Source organism: Mirounga angustirostris, unplaced genomic scaffold (genome assembly GCF_029215605.1).
Source record: "Mirounga angustirostris isolate CCGP_5_RB_7025 unplaced genomic scaffold, mMirAng1.0.hap1 SCAF_1, whole genome shotgun sequence".
Lineage (NCBI taxonomy): Eukaryota > Metazoa > Chordata > Mammalia > Carnivora > Phocidae > Mirounga > Mirounga angustirostris.
Window position 1 is genome coordinate 45,125,687 of NW_026991709.1, and position 22,297 is coordinate 45,147,983.

At 40.2% G+C, this 22,297-nt stretch overlaps 1 protein-coding gene across 2 annotated transcripts in view; it reads left to right on the forward strand.

Annotated features, from left to right (window-relative positions):
* Positions 1–22,297, forward strand: part of CRYBG3 (crystallin beta-gamma domain containing 3) — a 106,100-nt gene that overhangs the window by 80,177 nt on the left and 3,626 nt on the right. For both annotated transcript variants that reach the window (XM_064580542.1, XM_064580537.1), the window contains exons 17-19: positions 3,103–3,229; positions 15,115–15,254; positions 17,917–18,040. In XM_064580542.1, coding sequence (XP_064436612.1) covers positions 3,103–3,229; positions 15,115–15,254; positions 17,917–18,040 — 391 coding nt within the window. The remainder of the gene's footprint in view (positions 1–3,102; positions 3,230–15,114; positions 15,255–17,916; positions 18,041–22,297) is intronic.

Here is a 22,297-nt window from a genome sequence, read left to right on the forward strand (position 1 = left end):
TATTTCAAGTATCTACCTAATAACTCATCAGAATCTCTCTGTTTATTCCTCAAGATATTTTGGATTCATCAGTTCTCCTTTTCCTCTTGAATCAGTTCTTCTACTTGAAGAACTCCAGTCTCCTGATTAGCTCCACTCCAGTATTATCTTCCTTCCATCTTTTACCACAAACCGGTCATAGCCCAATTATTTGTCCCAAAATACAGTTTACTATTTTTATTACTCTGCTTTACATCCCCCAGTCATCCTCTCCTACCCGTCCGATGGAGTTCAGATGCCTCCTTTTCCAGGATTTACCATCAGTCAGTCTTATCTGTCCCACCCATTCCCCATTCTGTCCTTACACTGCCTCCCTCTCTTCCACTCTTCCCACATTTACTCCGCGGAGTACTTTCTGCCTTACCCTGTAAACCAGGGGTCAGTTGGCAAACCTTTTCTTTCAGGGCCAGGTAGCCTTGCAGGCTCTGTCCCAGCTACTCAGCTCTGCCACTGTGAGCACAAAATCAGCCACAGCCGGTACCTCAGTGAGTGGGCGCACCTGTGTTTCAGTGAAACTCTAGTTATGGGCACTGGAATTTGAATCCTATAGCATAGGCACATATCACAGGTGCTTTTAATTTTTTTAAATCATTTAAGCACGTGAAAAGCAGACTTAGCTTGTGATCTGTACAGAAACTGGCAGGGGACAGATGGCCCATAGGCCATAGCTTGCTAACCCTGCTCTCTGTGAACGGCTCTAAGTTTCAGGGGAAGCTAGCCAGCAGGTGTTGTTTGTTTGGCCTACACTCTATGTTAAAAAATATCCATATTTTGGTTTAGGGTTTTTTCACCTCTTTAAAAAAAAATCAGAAGGTTTTGGGGTGCCTGGGTGGCTCAGTCATTAAGTGTCTGCCTTCGATCAGGTCATGATCCCAGGGTCCTGGGATCGAGCCCCACATCGGGTTCTCTGCTCGGCGGGTAGCCTGCTTCTCCCTCTCCCACTGCCCCCTGTTTGTATTCCCTCTCTCACTGTCTCTCTCTCTCTCTGTCAAATAAATAAATAAAATCTTTAAAAAAAAAATCAGAAGATTTTAAAACTTCGAGAAGCATTCACCTTTCACAGTAATTAGCTAGTGTGAAGTAAATGGCATATGTGATTCCAATGTACCATAGGTTACATTCCCACTTTTTTTTTTAACCTGGTACACTACTCACGTACAACACTTGCCTGGCCTCCTACAGGCATGTAAGCTTGTGGCCCCCATTTAATACCAAACCAAGTATATCTTTAAGGGGGTCAGTCCATCCCCATTCCTTCTGTCAACCTTTTTTTTTTAAAAGATTTTATTTATTCATTTGAGACACAGAGATACAGAGAGAGAGAGAGCATGAGCAGTGGGAGAGGCAGAGGGAGAGGAAGAAGCAGACTCCCGGCTGAGCCAGGAGCCCGATGTGGGGCTCGATCCCAGGACCCTGGGATCATGACCTGAGCTGAAGGCAGATGCTTAACCATCTGAGCCACCCAGGCGCCCCCCTTCTGTCAACCTTCTTAATTAACTCTAATTTCACCAGTCTTTCCCTCCTAGTTTTTCTGTAGCTCTTACTAGTTTGAACTTCTCTGTGCATGTTGTTATTTTTATACTTTCAAAAAGGATGTGGTTTTTATAATATTAAAACACATAAAATATATAGGACACTGTAAGTTAGATTATCTGCAACTCTTTAGTGAGAGAGAAGTGTATACTGGGCACTTGAAATAATTTTGTTACTAGTATTTGGCTCTGAGTTTCTTCTCGACTAAGATGAAAGAAATTATAAGATATATTTTCATGGAAGTACTGAAGGTTTTCCGGAGGAAAGTGTTTTTCCCTGACACTGAAATCTAGGACAAATTAGTCATATGTTCACTTTATGTAGGGAATATACATTTTATATATGTGTATATATATATTTTTATATATGTATATATATTTATGTGTAGTTTATTAAACTGCAGTTTAATAAAAGAATACAGGAACTCTGACAGTTGCTTCAGTACCTGGAATATTTGGGAGACCTGGATTTAAGCCCAGTTCCACTACTTCCTAGATACATAACCTTAAATGAATTGGATTACTATCCAAAATCAGTTTTTTCATCTGTAAAGGAGGGATAATAACAGTACCTACCTCAAAGGATTTTTATAAGGACCAAATAAATGATGCATATGAAGGGCTGAAACTCCATGCCTACCATGTTGAGAACGTTTGATAAAATGCCTAATTACATAGCAGATATGACAGTAAATTACAGTGTTACAGAGCATCTCTGTGTGATCCAGAGTTAAGCCGGTTGAGCACAAGTACAGTTCTGGTGGTCTGAGAGTGCGGGGCTAGAACTTATACACACTGGATGGGAAGTAATAATAGCCCCTTCATTTCTCCCTTGGGCTCCTTCTTTTCAAAAAGGCATTTCCTAACCAAACTTCTGACGAGTGATATATTGAAGATAATCACTATCAAAGATTCTAATGGGCATATTTCTTTTTTAAAGAATCACTAGCAGATGTACAGGTGACAGATTTTTATATACTGTTGTGTGATTTTATGAGTCTAGTTTCTGTACTCCCCGACTGACAGCAAGCCCATCATTAAATAAGGATACAAGTGATTGTTTTTCCTAAAAGAATTTCTAATCTGTTCAAGTACTTAATAATCACTATAATCGATCCCAGGGTTTTGTACTTGAAGGCACTACATGAAGCTAATATCGTTAGCCTAAAGCAGATGTCTTGTTTCAGATTTTAGCTCTGTCATTTAACAGTTGAGGAGACCTTGGGCATATCACCTAACCTTTCTAATCCTTAGTTTTGTTGCCTATAAAAAATAAGGATGTGTTTCTACTTCATAGGATTGAGGACACAGTGTAATAATACAGGTTACGTATCTAACCCATGTCTAGCACAGGGTAAGCAGTCAGTAAATGATAGTTGTAGCTGTTTCTTTAAACCAATGCTGAATGTTTGCTGCTGGTCAGCACCATGACTTTTAAGTCCTACTCCTCACCCAGTTCCCACAGCATGATGATGAGCCCACACTGCCAACTGATGCAATTTGACTGAATGTCTCACTGCTTGTTTTTAAGCTGGCTCCTGTATTACCAAGAGGACACTTCTAATAACCAGTGTGTGTTAGAAGAAGGCCTCTATGCTGACCTTGCTTCCTGTGGCTGCCCAACATCGAGAGTTAAATCTCTCAAGCGCATTGACTATGTAAGTATGCATAATTGTAAGATTTTTTCTTGTCCAGTGTAATTACCATGAATGATGTGACATTGGAAGAAGTGATACATGGGTAAATATAAAAATATGAATAATTTATTCATGGACTGTAAAATTGGGATTCACTCATGAAATCCAACCAAAATGTAGACTGATACATATTTTTTTTTTAGGCAAGAATTCAAAACACAGGATGTAGAGACCTGGGCTTAAATCCCAGTTTGATACTTTAACCATTTTGGATGACATTTAATAGAGTTACTCAGTTTCCTCATCTATCAAAAATAATAGTACTTTGTAAGGCCACTGGGATATTGAATGAGATGATGATTATTAAATGCCCAGCACATGGTGAGCACTCCTTGAATATTAGCTACTAATTAACTGTAAATTCTGGCTGTAATTGTAGCAGCTGCTTAATAAAAACAATAGCCCTATCATTTTATTGTTCTAGGTAAGACACACAACTACTTGCTACTCAGGTGTAGAATGTTACTTTGAGGCATGAGTCTTAATATGGCTACTGATACTGATTTCAAACCTTTGTTTGGGGGAACTAGGGATTTCCTGCCTGGTGTGTGCAAAGATACCTGGGTCACCTTGGAGACCCACATTTATAGAGTAAGCAGTTTCTCCTTTCTGTCCTATTTACTCAGAAGTTTAAATTGGAGCAAAACCAGATTACTACTTTGCAGCATCAGTTCTGGGCTCCATGTTTATAGGGTCTATGCAGAGGAAGTAATGAAGATCTGGGATATTTTCAAGATGTCTAATTATGATCCTTTCTTCTCTTCAGAGCATTTAGTCAAAGCTGAGGTTTACACAGAGGCGATTTGAAGCCCTGCATAATGGTAGGAGTGACAGACCTTTCAACCAGAGCTGACTCCAGAGATGACGATCATACTCAGAAACTTTGATCCCAACCTAAGCAATGTAGTCTTATTTCACAAGACATTCCTGGAGAGAGTATTCTTGGTATCAAGCTAAGAATAGAGTCTTGGGTGAGGAGCAAGAATAGAAACAGTCTGTGGTCTCTCCCAGTGGCCCTTTATACACCAACTGGGAAAGACTAAGTGTCTACTGATACTTCCTGTCTGTTGGACAAAAACCAGTGGAGAAAAAAAGAATGCTGTCTGGTTAGTCTCTCCCAAGTATTGATAAAGCTGAGAAAGGCATGGACCAGCAGTCCACATTTACTGGGAAAGGAATTCTCTTAGCAATTTTTGTGGTCAAACCAGCAGACAGATACTTATTTGGTATTAACTAAAAGCAAAATATATAGTTCTAAATATGAAAGTACCATCTTGAAAGGATTTTGCAGGACTCCTATCTAATTCAGCAAGCTAACCAACTAAATTTCTAGGGAAGGCATTTTAGAAACAGTCAGAATTATTGAGTATTACTGTTTGTCTTTGAAGAATTACAATTTTACATTCCTGAAGTCAAAAGTGAATAATTAAGAATGAAAACAGAAAAAGTTTTTAAGTTTTACTGTGCAGTTGCATGTCATTGTTTTGGTTCTGTGGAACCCAAGCAGTGAAGTGAAGGTGTCGCTTGGGAAGGACCTGGGAGCTATATATATATAACCTTTTCACTCCAAGAACTGCTTAAAGAATATATTCAGATTATGTAAGGACAACACGTTTGTCTTCCTAATGCCTTTACATGCAGTGTTTTAAATCTTTGAAAAGTCTTTGTTCAAGATACATTTAGGCAGTAGGTTTGGTTTTGAAATGGAGGGAATGTGAGCTATGGTGGGCATCCCAGCAGAGACACCCAGACTGACCATGAAGAGGCCTTAACAGAGGTAACATTTTCTTGGTGAAGTCAACCATGCTTCCCCCTGGTGGCTCTGACACCCTGAGTTGATAGACCTAGGAGATTGATATGTGAACCAGGTCAATACAGTAATCTGTAGTAGGTGGATTCTCATGGCTGGAATGCTTGAGATTTCTGTCCTGAGCGTTTTTCTCCCTCTCTAGAAGAACAGGGGAAACGGAATTAGTCCTCAGAAGGTTATTTGTTGAGCATAAGCTTTAGGTAAAATGAAGTTAGATATCTTGAGATTAGTTTACTCAGCTAACATTCCCCACAAAAGAGACTCCTGAGGGTCCCAGTTGTGTGCATTCTCCAAATTCTGTTGTCTTTCCCTAGAAAATGCTAGACACACTCTACCTATCCTGCTTCTCTGATTCAGTTGCCTCTCCCCTGGCCTTTTTCTCCAGATTTGTTAATGCTACTGCTTAAGCCACAGTCCAGTGTGATTCTGGATTAATTCTGGGAAATGTTTCTGTCCAGTTGAGTTGACTTTACATATATATATGAGTCAACCCCTTGATTTTGCTTTAATTAGTTACAATTGCAGAATTCCGGAGGTGTTGCCTGTTGTTGGCATTTCCAGACATACTGTGAATTACTGTTAAAGAGTCATAATGGCATAATATTGAGGTGTCTTTTTTTTTTTTTAAGATTTTATTTATTTATTTGACAGAGAAAGAGATAGCGAGAGCAGGAACACAAGCAGGGGGAGAGGAAGAGGGAGAAGCAGGCTTCCCGCCGAGCAGGGAGCCCGATGTGGGGCTTGATCCCAGGGCCCTGGGATCATGACCTGATCCGAAGGCAGATGCTTAACGACTGAGCCACCCAGGGGCCCAATATTGAGGTGTCTTAAAGACTTCATCTTCATACAAAATCAGTATGTTTTACAAATGACTGTTTGTTCCAGGCTAATTTCTGTTTGTCCAGACATATGTTACATTCTAGAGGTCCATGGATAATTTGCAGTCATTTTACAGTGAAAGGACCTTGGGAGCATAGTTGATAGTTCTGCTTCTCACTTTTGGTGACATTGGGAAAATCACGTAATATATTTGTACCTCCGTTAACTCATCTGTAAAGAAACTGTTAGAACAGGTATTTTCAAATCTTTGTCAGCCTTTAGTTCTGTTGCAAATAAGTATCCTGGGTATATTCCTAATTGGACATGAAAAACAATGTATCCAGTATTAGGACTCCTATGATATGAGGGAATAACATAGTATATTAGCTTGCAATAAGGTCATGCCATAGAACAGCCCCCAGAACAGTTGGTTAGGAGCAGGGGGAGCGTGGGGAGCCTACATAAACGCTTCAGGCATTGGCCTTGTAGTGTGTAGGGTAACGTGCTTTTATTGTGTTTCCATGCGACCAGCATTCTGCTCACTGCTTCTGTAGTGTCTCCATGGTGGCCTGGCATGGACGTTGGCCTCCTTTGAAGTAATAATCCAATCCTGGCAGCTATCAGCAGGCAAAGCAAAAGAAACATTGTAACAGAGGCTGTGGAAAAACTTCAAATGAAATTATAACTGTGATGACATAAATGATATTAAGAAGTAGAATAAGAATTGGCAAGACTGTGCAAGAGTGCTGAATAAGGGCCACAGCTATAAATAGTAGAAGACTGTCAGTCCAGCCACAGAATGAAAGGAAGTAATGAGTTTATAAAGTGTAGAAGAGTTTGGTTACTGTTAAACTTTTCACCTAATCCATATTGAGTTAATAGTATTAACTCTTTTGTACATTTTAAAAATGAAGGCCGGCAAAACCCTGCAGAGTAAACATCACACTTTCTAGTGAGACATTCGAAGCATTTCCCTTTAAATTCAGGCAGAAGACAAAGGTCTCTACTGTCACCATGTCTTTTCAATAGTATTCTGGAGCCCCAGTCATATGAATAAGATTGAAACAAACAAAAAACAAAAACAAAAAAACGCATAAAGAAGAAACAAAATTGTCAAAAGCATGTACAGATAAATTGTTAGAGTTAATAATGAAGTTTTAAAAAGTTTTTGGATATAAGGTAAATGCCAATTAAAGTACAAAGTACTTAAGAATCTAACACAGTGCAAGTAAGTCCTTTATGGGGAAAATTATTTAGAAGACTTTTTGGAAGGGCCTAAAAGATGAAGAGATGTAACCTTTTATAGATTGAGAAGACTCAGTATCCTCTCCAAATTAATACAATTTCAGGCAAAATGCTTACAGAATCTTTTTTCTTTCTAGGAGAGTGTCTTTTAGGGTGGGATGGGAAAACATGAGAAGCTTATCCTAGATTTGGAAAAGACAGGGATCCAAAATAGCCAAGATAATTTTTAAGAACAACAGGCAGGATCACTTGTCCTCCCAAGTATATATTGCACTTATAGCAATAATAATTAAGATGGTGGGTATTGGTGCAAGGAGAGACAACGAACAGTGGAAGAGGAGAGCATTTCACAGGAATAATGGAATTGGAAGGTGACCGAAATAGCATTACAATGGGGATATTAGGAGCTATTAAATAAATAGTGTTGGGACAGTTGGCTCTTTACATGGAAAAAGACAGAGTTAGAATCTTGCTTTACTCCAAAGACAAAAATAAGTTCCAGATGGATTATAGCCATCCAAATGTGAAAAACAAGCTTTAAAACTTAGAAGAAAATATGGAAACTTACCTAACGATAATGGAGTAGGATGGATTTAAAACAAAATGTGCAGGTCAGTAGGAGAAAGGTAAAAGGCAAGTATATTCATTTCCTATTGCTGCTGTAACAAATTCCCACAAACTTAGTGGCTTAAAACAATAAACTGTCTTACAGTTCTAGAGGTCTAAATGGTCTTAGTGTGGTAAAATTAAGATGCTGGCAGGACTGCATTCCTTCCAGAAAATGCTAAGGGGAGAATCTGTTTCCTTACCTTTTCCAGCTTCTCAAGGTCCTCAGCATTCCCTGGCTCATGGCCATTGTCTGTCTTCAAAGTGTATCACCCCAACTTCTCTTTGTCCTCTGACCCTTCTGCCTTCCTGTTATAAGGATCCTTGTGATCATATTAGACCTCTTTGGATTATCCAGACTAATATCCCCACCTCAGGATTTTTAATTTTTTTTTTTAAGATTTTATTTATTTATTTGACAGAGACACAGTGAGAGAGGGAACACAAGCAGGGGGAGTGGGAGAGGGAGAAGCAGGCTTCCTGCTAAGCAGGGAGCCCAATGCGGGGCTCGATCCCAGGACCCTGGGACCACAACCTGAGCCAAAGGCAGACTCTTAATGACTGAGCCACCCAGGCACCCCAGGATTTTTAATTCTTAATCACATCTGCAAAGTCCCCTTTACCACATAAGGTAACATATTTACAGGTTCCAGGGATTAGGATGTGAACATTTAGGGAGGGGGGGTGGGGAGAATATTAATTATTCAGCCTACCACAGCAAGCCACAGACTGGGAGAATGTATTTGCAGCCCTTATAAAACCTGCAAAGGTTTAGTGTACAGAATATAAAAAGAACTCTCAAGTCAACTGAGAAAAAAGAAAAACCTATTTCAAAACTTAGCAAGAGGACACAAGTAGGCAGTTCATAGAAGAGAGAAAAATGGCTAAGGATATGCAAAAAATGTTTAACCTCACCTAGTGATCAAGTAAATGCAAAATAAAACAATAATTAGGTAACTTTACCTTACTTGAGATACAAACATTTGAATGACAACACCAAGGTTTGGTTGAGTGGCAAAGAAATTGGATTATTCATACACACCTTTTGGAAGGAGGGTCAGTTACATGGGGAAGGGTGGTGGAATAAGAATGTTTGTTGCAGCATTGATGTATGAAAAGTGAGATCCATGTATTACTAAAGGGTGTTATTGTAAGATAAGTGTCAGTGATACTTAAAAACAAAGGATGCATAGCCATTAGTAAAGTATAAAAATATGAGCAGGAAGGATTCACATCTTCAGCATAGTGGTTACCTTTACAAAGGAGGAGAGGTTCTAATCCAGCTCTACCTGTTATGTTTTATGTATTTATAAAATTCAATACAAATATAAAATTTTATTACTTTTGGGTGTTGGGTGCATGGTCATCTATATATTTTTCTAAAATGTATCATAACTTTTTTTTTAAAGGAGAAAAAAAAACAATTAGGTAGATGTATAATGAAACCAATTTTCTAAGCCAAATGAAAGCAGTTCTCTGAGGACGATTATAGTTCACTGGTGAAGAGTCTGGTCTAGGAGCCTGACATACCCTTACTTATTAGCTGAGTGGCCCTGGGCATGTTTCTGACTACCCTAGGTCTCAACTTTCTCATCTAATGAAATGTGAGGTTTAAATAAACAAGCTAGTACGTGTGCAGCCTTTAGCTCATGGTAAGCACTCAGTAATGGAACAGCTCACAGACAATAATTAATATTTGCTATGCAACCTCAAGACTACCATGAACTTGGTAGGCCAAACTTAAAAAGATTCCAGATTAGAGTCTTATGAGAGGTTTATGAGCCTTCTGTTAAATTTGTATCATTTCACATAACTTTTTTGCCAGCATACTGTTTGGTATTGCTCTGGAACGGAATGGTGGTAGAGGTATGCATTATGTTTATTCTTCTTCAATTATTTCAGTTGTACTTAGTGTTTTAGCTGTGGTTCATTTGGCAGAGATTGCTCTGAAGCAGTGTTGTCGGGCTGTATGGATATGGCTGTTTTCAGTGGCTGATTGCTGAATGTTTTGAAGAGTGTATGTTATACTTAGAGTCTGACCAATTAATGTAATCCCGAGGTACTATCAACACCTTTTCCATGTAAGTGGTGATTTGAAACTCAACTATACAGTTGCCAAAGTAAAGATCTGTAGTTTTTCTCTAAAGTCAAAAATTAGATTTAAAAAATTTTTCCAATCATACTAAAAATATGTTGACGTAAATGTAGTCCTTCTAGCAGAGTACTCACACCAGGATCTCAGAACTTCAAGTTCAGATGGCTGACACACTTTTTAAGCCAAAGCGGGGAGGTAAGAATAGGGGTCATATATATTCCCCAGCTGAGCAAGTTGGAGTCAAGTGCTCCAGACAAAATCACACACGCCAGTCGGAAATACTCTTCTACATTAAAATCACAGGTATTCAGCATATGTTAGAGCCATGGTGTAGGAGTGGAGCACCCAGCCTCTGCGGTCATGCTATCCAGACTCAGATGCCGGTTCTCCCACTACTGTGTGTCACCTGTGCCTTGATTCTTCATCTGTAAAGTGGGGGTAAAAATAGCACCTTCATCGGTGAGAAGGTGTATGGATCGAATAAGTGAATAAATTCACAATCCCCTGATCTGAATGTATTTTGGGATTTGGGATTTTTCCCCTTTTAAACAGTGGTATGGTTCACATACAGCCTTTAAGGAAACATTCCCAAAGCACCTCATAATTAAACTGATTCCTATTGCTGTAGCAAACATATTTATAGCTATACATATTGGAGAGATATTATAAGTAGCCTTCCACTTATTCAGGTCAGGTTTTGTTGCCAGTAGAATTAGGAAAAAAAAATGGGGGTTTTAGAGCTTTTGGGGTTTCAGAATTATGGATAAGGGGTTGGGGATGGATATTTTTATATATAATGCCTGGCACACTGGAAGTGCTCTATATCTTAGTTATTACTGGTACTGTCATTTAAAATGTATTTTAGTTGATGTAGCGTTTTTTTTTTTTTCTTATTTAAAGTTCTTGTATACAGTTTTTTCAAGTATTCCTTTTCTTTCTTAACTATGTCCTCTTTTTAGAAAAGGTGTCTGATCTTTGCGTGGCTTAGACTTGACCCAGCAGGAATGTCCTGTTACTGCTGACACCTAAGAAGAGCCTTTGGCCCCAAATGGTTGGCTGTCTTCTAAGTTAACATGGACTGAGGCCAAGACATTTGTAGAGCTCAGACTGTAGTTAAAGTCTGGTGTTTCCTATTGTCCTTGCAAAGTTGAGATTATTCTGTCGTTTGCAGTTTTGAAGTCTATTAATAGTTTATATTCCTACTTCCATGTCTGGAAAACGTTTCAGAAAAAAGTATGAATTTAAAATAGTTCTTCAGCATTCTTTATTTCTGACTGATTACCTGTCAGCCCCCCTCCACCATCCGGTCCACGTTAGCACTTATGCTGACCTTCCTTGCCTTTAAGTACATTTATAAATCAAGGGCATTTATAAATTTAAGTATATTTATAAATTAAAACCATTTAAATTTAAACAATTTAAATAGAGAAAGATCAGGTTAAATACATATATTAAACCTCTAGAGGGTGGATGACTTTAAGCTTAGAAATAATAGATGTTCTCAGATGAAAAGTCTGATAGATTGGACCACATGATGATCCCATTGTTGTTAATGAAGCAGTGGGGCATTTTTACTGATTTATATAAACTCATAAAAAATACTGTCTCAGTCATTTTCTATAATTTTGTTCTCAGTCTCCTTGCATCATCATTTTAAAACCCATCTTCTGTGATCCCCTGCATCAATTTTTACATTGTTTCCTAAAGATAAATTCCTAGACACAGAATTGCTAGATCGTCTTTAAATTGAGGAATGAATTTGATGCAGTTTGAGTGATAATGGCAGTCTTTTAAAAAATGTCTTTATGGGCATTTTGCAAAAGGAGGAAGAAAAATGTACACAGGTCCTATTTTTCTTACAATAGTGTTTAGCATTTAAATTACATTCTCATAGGAAGTTTTTAATTTTTCCCCTCTTGGGTGTAAAACAGTTACATTATGTGAGTCTTAAATGCCTTTAATACAGGCATCTGTCACTCTACTGCAGTGAACTCTTTACTAGGGAGAATGTTGCTAATGGTTGATTGTGAGCCCTTTCTGCCCTTCCTTACTAATTAGTAACTCAACCAGATGTGTAAAGCGGTAAGCTGAAAATCTTTTTTTTTTAAGCTTAAGGTGAAGATGTTGGAGAAAATCCAACAATAAAGTCAGGCGCTTATCTGTGAATTTTGATTGTCCACCTTCAGTCACCAGTTCTAGTGGGTAATTTAGAGTCTGCTGTTGGGCTACATTTCTAACCTGCTGCTCTGGATGCCTATAAGGACATTTCCTCTGTAAGCTCTTGGGATGCTTCCAATTTTTATTTTGCAGATAGCAGAAGAGGTGCCGAATCTTGCCTGTGGTCACTCAGTGACTAGAGATGAATTTCTGTTCCTGACCCAGTTTATGGTGTTTACTGAAGGAAAATCGATGCTCCTGGGCAGCCCATTTATGCTTCCCTTATTGTCTCACAGCACACAGTGATTGTTACATTCTTTTCCAGCGTCCTCTAATCCCTAATTACTATCCATTACCATAGCATTAGCCACATGTGGTTATTTAATACTTATTTATATTATATTTGTAATGTTTATATTTAATGTTTACTTCAATAAGGTAAACAACTTCAGTCCCTTGGCCACACAAGCCACATTTCACATCAGTAGCCACATGTGGAAGAGTGCAGATAGGCAGCTTTTCTCTCACTGCAGACAGTTCTGTGGGACCACACTTCAGACCTTCCCTCAACAGCAGCTAACCTTTGCCACATAACCTAAAGAGAAAATGACTCATACATGTACCTACTTTGAAAACCTGGAAATTTCTTTGGCATTCTTTTTCTGTCTTTCCTTGTATGTCATCCTTGCCGAGTGCTCTTTTCCCTCACAGACTGATTCCCAGTCAGAGGTTCTGAACTGATGGGCAGCAGTGGATTGGACCACTCACTGCTTCCCTAGAACCACCCCTCTTATCTCGCAGTACCCGCTACTTTCTATCCCGCACTCCTGTCACCTTCCACCATGCCCGCAAACGTTGGCATGGGCCACTAGCCCATTTCCCTCCTTCTCTTCACCAAAGTTCTCTGAAAAATAGCCCGTGTACCCAGTCTACAATTCTTACCACCTAGAGTCCACCCTCCTCTCCCCCGCACCGCTCAGAGTTCTCTGACAGGCTTGCAGCTGCCTCCCAATCGCCAGACCATGGCAGCCTCGTCACAGCCGCCCTCTTCCTCAACGTGGCACCAGTATCTGATACTGTGGACAGCTCTTCCTTATCCTTGCCTTTCCCCTTGACTTCTGTAGTGTTTCTTCTTTGGGCTCCCCTCTCCTGGTATATTTCCGACCCCGCACAGTTCTGGCCTCCTCCATTTCCCCCACCTTGACTGGCTCATATTCCCAGATGCTGGGAGTCCCCACACTTACCATGCCTACATTGGATTTGTTTCCCTGACCTCCAGATCAAACAGCCCAGTGTTTGGTGGACACATCTCTTCAGATTATCCTATGTCTACCTCAGCATTAAAACATTCAGTCCTAAATAGAAGTTATTAGCTTCTGGGCACATTTTGCCTCCTGACTTCCTTGTATATAATAAATTATACCACATGCCCCCAGCCACATCTTTTCACATCTTTTTCTGTATCTGCTCATTCCATGTGTTTGCCTTATCATATCTGTTTTATCACTATGATAGTTTTTCTGGCCATCCCTTATTCACCTGTCCTAACCTTCTACCACCCTCCCCCCTATTCCACCCCACCCCACCCTGATACACACTTTAGGTCTGGCTCTCTTTTTCTTTGGACTAGAGTATTTTTCCTGTATACTTCCTTTTATTTGGGTTTTTTTCTTCACTCGTGTTGTTTGATAGATTTCCTGAAGTCCATTTAAAGAAAAACAAATATACATGCAAAATGTACATAATGATCGCCAACTTAAATTTCTGAATAAATAATAGATTTCCATGGTTCAAAATTCGAAAAGTACAGAAGGCATGTAGTCAAAAATTTGGCTCTCACTTGTCTCTTTTCTCAGATCCTGTTCTCCTGACAGGTAGTCAAGGAGTAGTTTCATGGGTTTTTCTTTTTTTTAGAAAGTTGTTCATGTATATATGTGTGCATTATGTGTGTGCATGTGCATAAGTTTTCCCTTCTCTACAAAGTGGAAGCATAAGAAGGACACTCTTCCACTTTGGCCCATTCCTAAGCCCCTATCCAAGAACCTTCAAGGACTCCCCGTTGGTGGTAAATTTGTCTCTGCCCTGTCAGTGGAAGGAGAAGCAGATAATTCAATACCGCATAGCAAACAGTGGAGGCACCCGACACTGTTTTCTGTCAGACTCGACTCTGGCCAAATGGGTCTACTTGCCATTCCCTTAACATGTTCCTCCATGCATTTCTGTTTCCCTTCCTTTGTACAGAGTGCCTTCCCTCCATTCTCCATGGGCCTGTCCAAACCCATTGCCTCCTTGAAGACTGAGCTCACAGACCACAACATCTGCATCCATGAAGCTTCCCCATTTCCTGCTCCCTTCTGCTAAAAAGGATCTAGTCTTCTAGATTCTGAGCACTCTTACAGGGCATATCCTTTTCTACCCTGGATTCCATTTCCATGTCTGTGCAATGCTCCCAATTTAGTTATTAATGTCCTGAACACAAGAAATGGTGCCTTGCTTTGTCCTCTCATCCCTGAAAAGTCCTCTAGCCTGGTGTCTTGCATATACCAATGAATGAAAAAGAGTAAAATTGATTCTGTTCTTTGACACAAGGGGTTGGGGAATACTAACTTCTCATGTAAAAATCACTCCTGTCCCTGGGCATTCTGGCTTTTTGTTGCTGTTAAAATAAAAATGCCTTTTTCTTTCTCCTACGAATGTATTTAAGAGCCTAGAGTCACCAAGCGTTGCATTCTCAATGACTGCAGCTGTGGCTTTCTGGGGAAATGGTGCCAATCCATCCCATGTTCATTCTGTTGCCAGCCGAGAGCATTGGCAGGACCACAGTGTCCTTATCACAGCACAGCCAGACCTTAATTGGAACCAAGTGTCCATTTTCATTATGAGATTAAGAATGCTATTCTGGAACTTTAATTTACAAAAAAGTAAACAAAAATTATGAGTAGAATTTAATCTCACCGGTGCAGTTTTAGCTATAACATCATTAGAGGGTAGAGCAGTAAACTATATGCATTCGAGGATACAGTGGATTCAGAGTACCGGGTGTGCTGACTGGGAGGTCACTGAAGTGTGATCAACATGTACCATTGATGCTTTCTTGCTTTTTTGTACTCTTAGGTTTTTGAAGAACCCTCCATTAGCCTTTTTGCTCTGGAACACTGTGAAGGAAGAGAGTTACATCTAGAAGAGGCTGTGAACTCTGTTCTGAACAAGGACCTGCACTTCTACACCCAGTCTGTCTGGGTAAAAAGTGGACTGTAAGTATGGGACAGGGGCTTGACCTGTTTGAGTCAGTGTTTTAGGAGAGAGTTGCACAGTTGCTTTTTATTTCCCCACTGCTGCTGTTGTGTGATCTGAAGACACTATTATTCCTTTACTCGCTCAATGTAATAATAGTAGTTTCTGTTTCAGTAAGATAAGACCGTGGACCAGGTCCCGTATGTAGTGGCATGCCATGGTCTGGGAGAAGAGCCCTTTGGGGGAGAAGGGCTGCCATGTGTTCAGAGCATGCGTCTTAGAGTAGGTAGACCAGATGACCTTAACCAGTTGAGCCCACTTCTCTTTCGGGCGATACCTAATGAAATCGATAGCGTCTTTGGTTGACACCATTGCCTACCTAAGACAACTGACTGTTTGTAAGACTGATAGTGTTTTGTTGTCTTTTGATTTGGCATCTTGTTTCCTCTAGAGCTCTTTGCTCCAGGTACTTATTTTCATGCTGAGGGTCCTGAGGTGGACCTGGTCTACCCACCAGTGGTGCTGTTCATTTAGGTTGTCAGGGCAGATCCAGGGTGTGTGGGGCCTGCACTTACACAATTTGGGAGACTGCTTTACAAAAAGATATGAACAATTATGGACACATAAATTAGGTATGAACTTGCATATTTATTTAGAACAAAAATGGTATGAGGCCTGCCAGTGAGGGGCCTTGAGGTTAAGGCTCGAAGGCCTCAGGGCATTTCTAGAGCGTGGGCATGGAAGCCTGCCCCTCCTCCTGAACTGTTGCTGTTTGGTACCAAAAGTCAACTAAACACACATAGCTCTAGATGATTAATGTAAAGATGATTGTTTTTATTTCTTATGACTTTTAAATTGTGTGATAATCAACTCTGCTTGTATAAATATCTGGGGATAACATAAGAGAGAGCCAAGAATATAAATTGATTTGAAAAATAAGTCAACTATTATAATAAATGGCTTTTGAATTATTCACATGTATAGCAATTTAATTTTTCTTCTTCAAAGCAATTGACATTGGTATTTCTTAAACATAAATTGACCTACTCTGTCTAAGCATATTAATCGCCATACTATATACCAGTATATTACTTACCACTTAACTAAGTCTGTTGGAATTGAAATCTACATCCTGTGATACAGAACTTTTCACGGCATTTTTATACTTTATTTTCCTATGTGGAACTGATAATTACTGACTTACCTGTTGTAATTTCTTACCAGCTTATTTCAGTCTTTTGTAGAAAACTGGTACTGTTTTACCTTGACATTATTTCTTCTCTTTAGCTTACTATCCACCTACTCTCCCTGTTCTGGATTCTCTGTTAAGAGAATGGGAACACAGAGTAAGGAATAGAGAAGGCTGTCCAAAGATTTTCTTAGGCTACAGATGGCTCAGAATATGACTTAATGCACAGCCAGCTACCCTCAGTGACAAGTTTTGTTTAATCCTCATATTATCCCATATCTGTGATTTGTGATTATAATGAAGGTCAAGCTTTAATGCTTTTCCGCTGTGGAATTCGTTGAGATTAATATAGAGAGAAGTGTAGTTTATTAAAGTCTTGCCTAGGTTTTATAACTGAAATTTCCCTGCCTGTTTAAAAAGTCTACACAGCTGGAGAGGTAGGTAAGCATCTCCATGATCGTGCTGTCCTGACTCTGTACCAATCTGTTGGCTTAGATGTGTGTAGGCAAGAAGGGGTGGAGGGAAGGTCATCTGTCCTGTCATACATCCATGAAAAACCAGGCCAAGCCTGATCTTGAGTGTGGGGAGCAGGGTGCTCTGTCTGAACCAAGCAAGGTAGCCACCTCATCTTCCACACATATGTTCCGAAAGCACTGTTTGTGGTGACCAGAGTCCTGAGAATTTCAGATCCTCTTGGAAGTCCCAGTCGATTCCCCTTAGCTATTCAGCTTGATAACCACCTACATCAGGGCTCGGCAGCCTTTCTCTGGAAAGGACCAGATGGCGTTTTCAGTTTGTTGGCCATCCTGTCTCTGTCACAACTGTGAAGCGCGCCATTGTGGAGTGAACACAGATGGTGTCAGTTAAGGAATGGGGGCAGCTCTGAGCTCAAGACTCACCTCGGGGCCCTCCCTGCACGTTTCTACATGCTCTAACTTGGTCCAAGTGGAAGGCCGCAAGGGTATTGAGAAGGATTTGCAAAAGAGCTTGGGCCTTGAAGCAAGATGGGATTTCTGTGGATAATTTTAAGCTATCCATGGTGGCCTTGGGGAAATGATGGAAGGAGGTGTGTCTGAGAGGTCATGGAGCTGCCTGGAGGGGCCCGGAGCACGTGGGAGGATGAGCCCAAGAGTGGGAGCGGGACCAAGAGTGTTGTGTAAGCAGAAACAGTGCGAGGCTATGGTCTGTCTGTGAAGGTTAGACTGTTACGAAAAAAGTATTATCAAAGAAACACAGAATTTTAGACCTGGCAGGAACCTTGTTTTAGCAGGTTAGAAACCAGAATCCTAATCGAATGGAAATCTTCTGAGCCCCCGAGCACTGGGCTTTCACCTAGTCCCTCCTGCTTTTCCATTATATTTTTTTTCCTTAAAAAAAAATGACTATAAACCTAAAAGTTTTAAAAAATGAACTTTGTATAAAAGAAGGTATTTTTGATAAGGTATTGCTTTTTATTTTTAAGTACCCTATTTTTTTTTCCTGGTCGTACATAGGTGGATAGCTTATGAAGGATCCAATTTCTTAGGAAGACAAATCTTACTTGAGCCTAATGAGATCCCCAATTGGACAGCATTCAGTGGATGGAAAACAATTGGTTCCCTCCGTCCTATGAAGCAGGTAAGGAGCGGAGGGAAAAAAAAAAAAACCCCATAAGATCTAAAAATAGCTTTTTTGGATCTTTTTCTAGTAGAAATGTCATGAACCATAGCATCTGAAATATTGACTGTTTAGTTTGACATTTATATTACAGGGGGCTCTGATTAGGATGAGGAATCCTAGAGACATTAACCAATTCGTTAAGTTGTATCTAAGGTCGATGTTGGATTTTAGCTTTGAGTCCAAACTCTTACTGACCTTACTGACTTTTCATGGAAAACTGAACAGCATAAGCTCTGTGGAAAGCAAAGAAAACAGTGAACTCTGAGTCTGCCCTAGTTCTAAGTATTTGGAGTTTTTCCTCTACTTACATACAACTTGGGATAGATCTTGGTATTCATGACACACCTACTGCTTGTCGGTCTTCTGTTCAAAAGCTTTCTGTATCCTTTGGGATACAATCTGATCTCATCAATGTGCCTGTGTGCTCTGGCCCCCTTGCTTCTCCAGCCTCTTCCCTCACTGGTCTGCTCCTCGCTCAAATGGGGCCATGACACAGCCACCAACGTGCGAAGTGCTTTCCTACTTAGGCTCTTAATACAGGCTGTGCCCTCTGTCTGCAAGTTTCTTCCCTCATTCTTTGCCTGGCTAATTCTACTCACCCCTCTAAATTTTAGTGTCCCATCTTCCAGGGTGCTTCTTTCATCCTCTCTCCTGGTCTAAATTAGATCTTAAAAGACCTGGTTCTTTTCCTACAAAGACACCGCGTGAGATTTGTAACCTCGCAGTTGTGGTTGGACTGGGCATGTTCTCACTCTGCCGCCAGCCCCGGGAAGGCAGGGCTGTGCACATCTTACTTACAGCTCTACCCCTAGTATCTGGCACCATGTCTGGCATATTGTAAGGATTCAGGGACTGTTGGCTTAATGAAGGAACGAATGTATAAATGGATAAAGGGATATTTGACATGAGGCTAAGAATTATGGAAGATTTAAGGGATAGACATGATCTCTGCTTTATTGGAGCTTATGTGTTTATTGGGTAAAACCAGTCCAACTCAAAATGGTACCATAAAACGCACAACAGTGTATAACCATCAAAAATGCCTGGTTTACAGAAAGGAAGTATGAGCATGTACGGAGTGGTGGAAGTTTCACAGAAGGTGAAAAACCCAAGCCCTGCTGTCGGGTGCAATGATCTGTGGATATGCCATTTGAATTCTAATTAGAAACATTTCTCACTTGATTTTAACAATAGCCCTTTAAGGTAGGAGTTGTTACTCCCATTTTTCAGATGGGAAAATCAGGGTCAGAGAGGTAAGGCAAATTGGCAAAAGTCATCCAAGTGTCAGAACCAAGATTTGAACCCAGATTTATTTTCTAAAATTTGTGTTGGGCAACCACACCCTACTTTCCTCCAAAATAAGATCAATATTTACAGAGTGGCACCATATATTCCGGGCCCTGAGCTGAAGGTAGCAGAGTGGATGTAAGTGCTGAGGCCGATGTGTAGATTGGACATGTTAAGTGTTAAATAAATAGTAGCCAATTAAAAATTAACCTAGTTGGTCTTGCTGCCCTTCTCTCTCTTTCTCTCTCTCTCTCTCACACACACACACACACACACACACATACACACACATACACACACCCCACACCCCACCCCCCACCCCCCACCGTGCTCATTCCTGCCACTCTTTGGTTCTGTTGGTTCAAATCCTAGCCCTGCCACTTGTAAGCAGTGTGACTCTGGGTGAGGAATCCGATTCCTCTGGTGAAACAGTGATCACATGGCTTACCTCTCAGTATTGCTGTGAGGATTGAATAAGAAAAATGTATAGAAAGAGTCTGACAGAACACCTGGCTTATATTATTACTATGGTTATTTTGAAAGTTCATTATTCATAGTGTCCCTTGAGAGAATCAGAGACGCTCTTCTGAGGGTGCTAAGGTTTAGCAGGCTTTCCTGGCAGAGTTTGTGGTACAGGATTTCATGACCTTCACATACTGCTTATTCCTCACTCCTGTCACATGGGATGATGGGTAATCCCACTGAAAAGCCATGGGGAAAAGCAAGGCAGAAGTGGGAATTCAGTGTAGCTTTTACCAACTATATAATAATGCCTAATCCTATGTCATTAGGAACTTTAGCAGCCAAACTGGATGCTGAGACTATTTCCCTCACTTCTGAAAGGTGGTTCCTTGCTGGGGAAGGATGTCTCGGCGATTGTTCAGGGTCCTGAGATAACTTAGCTAGAACAATAGCTTCTAATTTTATATAAAAGGTTTTTTTTGACAATTAACATTGTGTTCTTCTTCTTCATTGTGCTTTAGAAACTATCTGATTCCTATTCTGGTTTAACATTTTATTTTAAAATAATATTTTTATAGATTATTTTGCCTTTGTTTATTTAGGCCACAGCTTTAAGACCCAGCAAAGGAATTCTGGGCTTCTAAAACAGTATTATGGGTCATTTCCTTTTTGGTAGGGCTACGGCTACTGCTGTAGTTCATATTCTTGTTTGGAAATTCAGTAATAATTAAAATGCGATTCTCTTTGAGTTTGGGAATTAGGAAGTCACTAAGGCACTTATAATGCATACCAGTATTTTAAAGTATAATGACAGAAGAGTCAGACTACAAGTGTGTAATAAGGGTAATTAGTACTTTACTTAATTAAAACTGTGACGTTTGGTCCTAACATAATTGGAACTCTGTCCTCTGTGAAGGTCATGCCTGTTTTCTTCTACGTACAAGGTAAGGAAACTAATAAAGATGTACTGAAGCCTCAAGAAATTAATAATTGCAGTGGGAGACTTACAGAATTATACAGACTTATGATCAGTCACAGATATTTAAGTACATTACTGTTGCATTATGAATGTGGAAGTAGCGCTTTGAAACATTTAAAACATTTTGCCTAGTAGAGGTCTTTTTTACCTGCTTTAAATTACCAGATAAAAATTTGTCCCAGAATGTTTATTTCCTTTGAAAGGCCAAACATGACAGCAGTGTGCCAAAATTCAGCTGGCTTCCTATTGATCTAAGTTTCAAAGTAGTAGAATATGGTGGACTTACCATGGTACATTGTTGCATTTACATAGCACTTACATTTCTCAGAGTGAAAGTGCTTCCTTAGTAAATAATTTGTTGTTATTATTTAGCAAAGTTCTGATTGGGATGCCAACATAATGGGCCCAAGGTGGGGATGTTGAATGTCCTGTATTTTATTTCATGAAGACGGGAGGCTTAAGGCTAAAAGAATGGTTTCTGGGGAGTTTTTATCCTGTGCGGTGTCCTCTCATTATTGGACTTAATTCACACTGCCACCTTTGGACGTGGTCTCTTATTCCCGGTGTCTGAGTGTAACTGGTATGCTTCAGCAAACCTTACGAAGAGCATCCTGGCTTAGAGGGATGGTTTTGTTGCAGGCTGACCTGGCTTCCCCATATCTGTGTTAACTTTGTAAAATTCAGGTCATAATTGGACTTTCTTAAAGGGTTCTTCTAGTTATTAACTTAGATAATACAATGGCCCAGAAAGCATTTAGCACACTGCTTGACATACACTAAGCTCTCAATAAATATTAACCATTATTCCTTAGAGGCAAGTCCTAGATTTAATATTTTATTGGAAAACTTAGGGTATGTATTTCCAGGCCCAGGGGATAAAAGTTGTTACCCAGTTTTTGAATACCTGTTACGATTAAACACAGTGGTCTCTTCCCTTGAATTAGTGTAAAGGTCCACAAACAGACATTACCACAGCTGCTCAGGCCCTCAGCTTAACCTGGGTTTTTCAAGAACTCCCACAGCCGGCATTTGGCACTTAATCATAGCTCAAACAGTGTGCGTGGTTACTGCAGCGTTTGCTAGGTTGTTGTGAGAGCCTTGTGGGTGGGCCGTATCTTGCCTTCCTGCTCGTCCCCTCCCTCCCCCAGCACAGCGAGGACACCGTGGTTCCCGAATGAAACTCAGCAAGTCTGGACGCTGCACCACCCCTTGCCACATGGCACTCCAGGAGATGAAACAATTACCTTTTACGCTTCCAAAAGGGTATACTTTTCAGAAAAGTATAATAGAGATTATTGTACAACTTAACCTCTGTGTTCAGTGGTCTAAGGTCTGTCAATAGAAAAAGAGTAATTCACACATACTGGCTAAAGGGAGGCAGAGTGAAACTGCATAAGCTAGATCCCCTCACCCCTTGCCTCAGCCTGCCTTCTTTAGAGCCTGATTTCCAGATTCCCAAGTCCTTCTTGTAAATGGCCGCCTCTCCC